An 8,023-nucleotide genomic window follows, 5' to 3' on the forward strand; every position below is an offset into this window, starting at 1 on the left:
GTGCGTTGAGCGACTTGCTTCGCTCTTGTTCACTCTTTTCTTTTTCTTTCTTGATTGGTTGATGTTGTATGATACATGTATGGTTTAATATAGTATTCAATGTAATTATAAATAGAGAAATGGTATTTTGATGATTTAAAAGCATAAATGTTGTGTTGAAATTTATGAAATTGAGTATGAAAGTAAGATCTCTTAGTGAGATCATTTTAGTGTTTAGAATGAATATAGGGACTTAGCCTTGGGGGTTATCCTAACACTCTAATGATCTTTCATTCTCATATAGAGAAGATTGATGCATGTGGTAAAAGTAGTAGGAGGTCCTAGTGTAGGCGCTTCTTGGAGGCCTATTGCGCGGTAACGGACTTACCTTGTGTGTGGTAGGGTGAAACCCATTGGCAATGGCTTTGCAAAGCAGTAGAGGCCACCACAAGTGCACAACCTGCCATAGTTCGATATTCATTCTAAGTCCGAACGTGTCTAGTCATGTGTTATAATATGATTAGATGCTTTACCTGCTTGGTTGTATGACTTGTGATTTTATATTTCAATATTATAGAGTAACATGTATGCTTTTCAACCTAGATTACCCTTGTTGTATAATTGGGTCAATTTTATATTGTATGGTATGTAATAGGCACCGAACGGTTTGCATCCAAGACTGTTCGGTCTATTCACTATAGCAACGCTAGTGAACCAAATCAAATGGTTTCTATTGATGTTGGGCATAATTGGGTCAACAGTTAAGTTATTGGGCCAATAGTTCAACAGAGGATAAAATAATCCAAGATATCCGATTAAAGATATTGATAAAGTTGTCTATGAGCAACTGATCGAATTTTAAGGTAATTCTGTTTATATTTTATTGGGCCTGCATCGGATTAGATCCAAAAGATGACTTATAAATACAAGGTCGGGGCCACCAGTTAGGTATGCTCAATTCACACTCCAATACATTCTACTCACATTCAACTCCTTCTTTCAAATACTCAAATAGTGATAACCCTTCACTGAGTATTCAATTAAGAGCCAAAGGCTCTTCAACCACATGCCTAACTTGAGCGTCGAAGTGTCTTTTGCAGGTACCTTTTCCCTCTATCCAGAAGGGGACCGAGCGATCAACACCGGAAACCGAGCGACCAACTCAGGAGACCAAATGGCCATAAAGAAACAAGCGGTCCAGACCGAAGGAAGGTAGACGATCCAGACGACTAAGGACAAAGAAGACACGTCATAACAAGTTAGTCTCTCGATCCTCCACATCCCTACCATAACATATATATATATATATATATATATATATATATATATATATATATATATATATATATATGGTTTGTTAATGATTTTTCTTGTTTAATTGTTACATTTTAGTAAAAAAAAAAAAAATTCCTAATCATGATGCATTTTAAACATAGGATGTTTTAATAATTTTTATTTTTAATTTAAAATAAAAAAATAAAAAATCAGAAACACCTTACTAATCCTAACCTAATCTTAATCCATCTTTTTCATTTATTTAATTTGTTTCTATGTTATTTCTATCATCTTTCTCACTCACACATACCAATCCACGATAGTACAATTTGTTACTCTTTTTATTCTATTGGTTTATTTATTTGTCATTTTAAACATGACTCAAATTATCCTTTTAATATAAAGAAGTCAATTACAAAAAAACAAGTGACAGGAAATAAAAGCACTTTGAGGATTTTTTTTTTTAAGAATTAGAGCGACCATCTGTTTCCACTTCAAAATTTTGAAAAACACGAACACAAAGTGTTTGCAAGTGAGGAAAAAAGAAACACGACAAGAAGAAGTAACCGTTGGAAGAAATAAGCACTACCTTATAAGCATTATAGTTTTATTGCTAAATCAATTTGTAGTTAAAATAAAGAAAACAATGCTGTTTTCTTTTTCTTGAAAGCATTAGACAGAAGGGAAAAACTTGTTGAGATTAAAAGGTAATGAGTAAAACTCTTCACTCCTGGTATCTGTCTTGAACGAACGGAATCTGTCCCACCAGTGCATGCCTCTGTCTTTTCTACTTTGGTTGTCTTTCTTTCTCAATGTAACATCCAATATAAGTGCCAAGGTACCACCAACAAATGCCTCAGATGCAAATGGCACGTTCATCATGTCATTAAACTATCAAAATCAAACCACATTTTTTAATCAAATGTCTATTCATTTTGTTCTCTTGCTCACTCATTACTCCAACTTAAATAAAATCAAAGTGCATAGAACTTAGATATTACCCATCTTGCTCTTGTGTGTACAGGACCGTAGCCTTTAAATGCTGTGTACTCATTGAAGTATTGTGGTATGGAGAAGCCCATGAAAATGGAGAACCCTAAGATGAATTTAGTTCTAAAGCTGTTTAAATTGCAAAATTGAAGGAAACCTAGACCTGCTGAGCCTGTGTTGTGGGAACAAACAAAAAAGACAAAATATAAATGAAGCTGAATGAGTTTATAAAATACAAGTTCTGCCTGCTTCTTTTAAGTTCATACTGATACTTACCTACATAGGCAAAGAAAAGACAGTATAAAGCTGCAACTATTGGAGCTGGAATTGAAGCAAAAACGGCTCCGAACTTTCCTACACAGTTCATAACAAATAATTAGGCTCAAGTTCGTGTTCAAAAGGAAACATATCACATCAGAAGAATTTCCAGCTTTAAAAAGTCACCAAGAACTGAGAAGAAGATCATGAATCCAGCTGATATTTGAACTACTCTTCTACTACCTACACGTGTCAAAGCTAGCAGTCCAGCATTCTCTCTGGGAAATTAAAAGCCAATGATGTTATACAATTTGCAGAAAGGAAGATAATCATATGTCAAATAACATGGAACTATATTGAATTAGGATCTTACACAGAAACTGATGATCCATTCCCTGTGCCAAATATTCCAGATAACAGAATTCCTACTCCCTGATGCATCACAAATAAGTACGATTAACTATCATCAAAAGTTAGAAAAGTGAAAGTATTAAAGAATGTAGTATAGTAAACACAAAAATAACTTAATATCTATTTACCTGCCAACCAACACCACGGCTAAGAACTGAAGGAGGAATTGGTGTTGCACTTGCGTACCTTGACACAGCAATGAAGGCGCCAGTTGACTGTTGAACAAGTAGATTTTATGTAAGAGAAAAGTACTAAATCAGTGTGAAACACAAAAGAAACGAGAAAGGAAATTGCAAAAACAATGCATATGGCAGTATAAAAATAAACTAACCTCTACTAGAGCAACAAATGAAGCAGTCATCATAGCGAAAGCTTCTCCAGCATCAAATGTAGGAGCTCCCCATTGAAAAGGGTAAGGGATTCTTATCCTGAAAATATGTTTTGACAAATGGAAACCCCATTATTTCGTTATCATTTAAGATAGTCCATACAAGTAGTTAGCCATGTACACTACTATTATTGGAAAAATCGAAGATACCAAGGAGCACCCCCTATAATTCCTGCACGATCAGTTCTGCAAGTTATTTGAGTTTTAGGAGCTGAGTTTCTGTAAGCTCCACCAACTGTAAGAAGATGAGCATAAATCCAAACAATTGCCACTGAGAATATTACTGCAAAGCGATCAAAGATAGGTTTTTCTCCTTTCATCATATGAGGAATGTACTGCAAAAAACATTTCAAATTTAGTGAAGAAAGGAAAAAAAAAAAAAACAAAATGTTAACACAGTTTAATCCGACATGTGTTTGGCACACTGGATAATGTTGAAAAATGTGTATAATGCTGCAATTAACAGAAAAAGAGTTTAGCTTCAAGAAAGTTATAAATTTATTGATCACCTGAGAAAAAACTACTAGGATGATGATTTCTGGCAGCCCAATCTCCACACACTTTGCAAGCTGGATTCAAAAGCCGCATTCAACGCATAGGGAATCAAACATTATAATTTTTAAAATATATAAAGGAAACAAGTAGTCTTTTTTGCAAATATGCATACCACAGGGAAACCCAGTTCATACAACCCAAAGCCTGATAGAGCAACCAAGGGAACAGCAGAGAGAGGACTTAAGAACCTGAAAAACACATAAAGTTATTCATTAATACGATTTGAAAAGCTCGATACAAATCAATAACTTTCAAAATGTATCAAATGTTATCTATAATTATAACTGAAAATGAGGACAGTCTATGATACTTTTGAATGAAGTAAAATGAAAAAAATAAGGTTGTTACTAATTGACAAAAAGGATTATTATCTCTAATTGAGGAGTGTAGAATAGTATATAAGCAACCAAATCAAAACCACCTGTTAACATCTGAAAGTAAACGGATTGCATGAATATCCTAACTTAACAGAAAAGTGTGACAATAAGTAGCACAAAGTTCAACTATTTTAGGCAGGACAGGTTCAATAACCTCACTACATTGCGCCAAAGGCCACTGAAGCCAAGAACAATTTGTAGGGTTGAGGCAACAATGAGGGCACCCTGTGTTCCGCGCATTATTCTCTCAAATTTCTGCATGTTTGTTGCAATGCAGGTAAACAAAGATGACAAAATAACAAAAACAGAAAAAGAAAAAAATTGAAGAACAAGGAGGTTTGTGATGAACCAACCAACCTCCAGAGGATTCACAATGTCACTGTAGCGACCTGCCAGAATGATTGAAATGGTTGTTGGCACAAAGGTGTAGGATCCCCCAATAACTGCAGGCAAACGAGTCCCAAAGAATGTTTGGAAAAAAGTGTTTATGCCAGCCACAAACAGTAGAGTCTGAATCACTTTTGCTTTCTCTTCCTAAGGAAGCCAAATTGCAACCTCTATAAGATTTATGCGCTAACAATAGTAAAAATAAAACCATTTTTTCTTAGAAAATGAAATAAACAATATTGCTCAGACAATAAGAAAAAAAAAGGTGCAATGTATATAGCAATGTGTGGAATTGAGAGAGATGAAGAATATGAGAAAATATATCTCCCAGTTGTTTTGCTTTTTAGTTATAATAACATGTTTTGGAAAGAATTTTGAAAACTTAACAGGAAATTCCTGAGGAGAAATGTAGAATAGTTTTAGAAAACAGATTTTGAAGCTAAGAAGTGAGAAGAGCATCCAGCAGGTTCTTACATTTCCTCCTCCCATCTGGGGAACAAGAGAGCTGGGAATCAGAACAGTTGTTCCTAGCATGACCAGGTAATGTTGGAAACCAAGTAGGATTGCCTCCGCTTCATTAACACAAATTCTAAAACTAAATCAACTTGTTGAACATGAATGTACACATGAAAACATGAATGCAATGAAAACCAGAAATGTTAAGGCAATTCCACACCAGAATGTTTATGTGCCAAAATAGAGAAAAAAAAAAAGTAAAAGAAAATGGTTCCAATGAAGCAGTGAACTTACGCCAAGGAGGAGGACTTGTAATGCAGAAGGAAACATTTGGTAATTGATCTTTCACTGGATGTGGTTGATGTTCATCCTGCTTGGGTTGTGGTGCAGCTCCTCCTCCTGCCATTCTACCAATCCTACTACAATTCACTTAATCAACTTTAATGCACTGTAGCGACCAAACTCAAACTTCTCAGAACCCAATAGCAAAAAAACCAAAATTTCTACATCAACTTCTCAACTTAACCCCAGAAGAAGTTATGTTGCACAACACAGACAAACAAGAAAAAAAACCCGGTTGGAAGAAAGTATCACTGTCGGGTACTTTTCCCAATGAGAATTGTGAAATGATGAAAGCAGTGGCAATGAGAAGAAACTGAAGGCACCCTCAAAGAAAAATGAATACTTTCTTCCCTTTTGGGAGCTTGACACAAGGAAATGAACAGAACAAATCCAAGGGAGACAACTTGTGAGCAACGTAATGCAATGCAGCTAATGTCGGAAGGTTTCTTAGCCCAAGACCCACATGGAGGCCAAGAAAACATGAAAAGCTAGTGTGAAGATGTGGAAAAAAAGGAAAAGGAGGGAGCCAGCTCCTCCTAAAGCAAGAAAGAAACCAAAAATACAAAAGAATCTCCGTGTTCAGTATTGCTTTACAATATTGTAATCCAATATTTAATGCTGCTAACACCATGCTTTTCTTTTTAGTTTCTATTCAACACGTAAAGATAAAGTTTGAACAAAAGCAACTTGAACTTCACCTTTTTTTTTTTACCTCCAAGTGTAGTATTTAACTATTACCAATATTTGTTGAAAGAAAAAGGTTAAATAATCAGAAACAATCTCTTGCTCCCCAATTTCAGTTAAACATTTGAACAGAGCAGAAAGTTTACCAGTTATAACCTTTTACTTGGAGTGAGTAGTGTTGCAGCATGGAAAACACCTATTCTTTTACCTCTATTTTGTCTGAAAATTGGAACCGGAACCTTGGTGTTAGCTGTGACATTTACTTATAAAGGTACCAAAGTTTGACAAGAGACAAGGATGTACACACCTATGTTAGTCAGCATGGTCTTGAACGTACAATAATATAAGTTTGTTTTCAAACACTGGAATAATAAAACATCGTAAAAAAGAAGAAGCAAATGTTTGACCAATGATAAAACCCCAAAATATTAATTAGAAATTTGTTTATTGTCATCATATCAGCATCTTTCACCCTTCATTTTAGGAATTTGTGAAAAATTAAAAAAAAAAATTAAAAAATTTCACGATAGCATCAATATGATTGAATTTAAAAATATAAAGTTTTATTGTTTTTGTTATCCTTTCCTTTAACATGAAGTAACAGGACGGTTCTTTCTTTACATCCACACTCAAGCAGAAAATTGATGCATTAGTAATTTTTTTTTTATTAAAATTTTATGTTAAGCATTAATATCAATTTTGACATCTAAGTGAAATGTTAATAATCAAAATTAACTTAGCAAGTCACCCATGTTATATTCACCTTATTTGAATCCTTTGAAAGATGCATAAATATCTTCGTTTTGATAATAATTGTCTTAGATTAGCTCATGCCATTACTTCTACAAAGATGGAAGTTCTTAATATGAGAAATCCCATCACAGAGCATTCTGTCTAATAAATTAATGATTTTTTTTAAACATTTTCATATTTTCATATTTTCATTTCCTTCTTAAACCACCTAAAATCATTGAAGTGAATTAATTATTATCATCCTTGAGTTGATTAATTTCATATTGATGGTTGATGGTGTTTCTCAGGGGTCCTTTAAATATGTTTTGAGTTCCCACAAGATGATAAGATCCAAATATATGCATTTTAAGTTCTTTAGAAATTACCAAAATGGTAATAAGGCTCAACTTTATCATTGCATAACTTTTTACATAAGATGGATTTCGGTATGAAATATTTTGCTATATATAATTTCATATCACCAAATTCTAATTCTACATTAAATCTCATTAAATTGCTAGCTCATTTGATATCACTATGTTCGTTTTGACAAAAAAGTGGTCCAAGGTATTAAAGGTAAGACTTCTACTCATAATGATTTTTTTTTATTACGTGAGATTAATTGCTAAAATCTCATTTTCAAACATATCAAATGTTTTAAAGACTTATGAGGTTTCTCTCACAAAAATTTGTATGTTTTTTTTTTTTTTTTTAATTTTCTTCATATTCTTTCAAGATTTACTTTGAAGACAAATTTAACGTTTATAAATATATATAAAATAAAAAAGAAATTAGATAAGCTGTAATTACTATTTATCAAAATGCATTTGCAGTGGCATCTTTATTTATTGAATGCATGCACTACCAAGTCATTTGAATGCATTTTCTTTTGTCTCTATCGATGTTTTCTAGCTTTCTTGTTCGTTTCAGTAGTGGTGTTCTTTGTTCAACTTATGGTACTTCATTTTCTTTGTTCAACTTATGGTACTTCATTTTCTTTGATTTCATCTTGTTCATTTCACCTCATTCCTCTTCCAGGTATATGCGTTTGTGTTGGTCAAAATTTGGTTTAAAAATTTATATTTATTTTTATTACATTTTACATGCATTAGATTTCGAAATCCGATTTAGGAACTCAATATTATATATATTTTTTTTTTCATAACAATTTGTTCCATTGATTATAGAC

At 33.3% G+C, this 8,023-nt stretch overlaps 1 protein-coding gene across 2 annotated transcripts; it reads right to left on the bottom strand.

Moving 5' to 3' along the window:
- Positions 1-1,732: 1,732 nt before the first annotated feature.
- On the bottom strand, positions 1,733-5,921 carry LOC106753358 (nucleobase-ascorbate transporter 6). 2 transcript variants are annotated; one of them, XM_022777488.1, is made up of 14 exons: positions 5,371-5,477; positions 5,095-5,209; positions 4,591-4,767; positions 4,388-4,488; positions 3,969-4,044; positions 3,811-3,870; positions 3,452-3,636; positions 3,245-3,341; positions 3,042-3,128; positions 2,876-2,934; positions 2,689-2,780; positions 2,521-2,598; positions 2,256-2,416; positions 1,733-2,145 (listed from the first exon to the last, which is right to left on the bottom strand). In XM_022777488.1, exons 2-14 carry the CDS (start codon positions 5,152-5,154, stop codon positions 1,927-1,929), a joined length of 1,452 nt encoding a protein of 483 aa, XP_022633209.1. In that variant the 5' UTR covers positions 5,155-5,209; positions 5,371-5,477; the 3' UTR covers positions 1,733-1,926. The 2 variants fall into 2 exon arrangements, with proteins under 2 accessions (XP_022633209.1, XP_014490642.1); XM_014635156.2 differs by having other exon boundaries at positions 1,734-2,145; positions 5,095-5,192; positions 5,371-5,921.
- Between the last annotated feature and the right edge of the window lie 2,102 nt (positions 5,922-8,023).

Source organism: Vigna radiata, unplaced genomic scaffold (genome assembly GCF_000741045.1).
Source record: "Vigna radiata var. radiata cultivar VC1973A unplaced genomic scaffold, Vradiata_ver6 scaffold_222, whole genome shotgun sequence".
Lineage (NCBI taxonomy): Eukaryota > Viridiplantae > Streptophyta > Magnoliopsida > Fabales > Fabaceae > Vigna > Vigna radiata.

Bases quoted from the DNA above. Each gene is read 5' to 3' on its own strand.
- LOC106753358 (XM_014635156.2), bottom strand. From the start codon at position 5,482: ATGGCAGGAGGAGGAGCTGCACCACAACCCAAGCAGGATGAACATCAA. The intron at 3,637-3,810 runs GTGATCAATAAA...TGTTTTTTGCAG, and splicing joins TCCTAGTAGTTTTTTCTCAG to TACATTCCTCATATGATGAA. The intron at 2,935-3,041 runs GTAAATAGATAT...GTGATGCATCAG, and splicing joins GCCGTGGTGTTGGTTGGCAG to GGAGTAGGAATTCTGTTATC.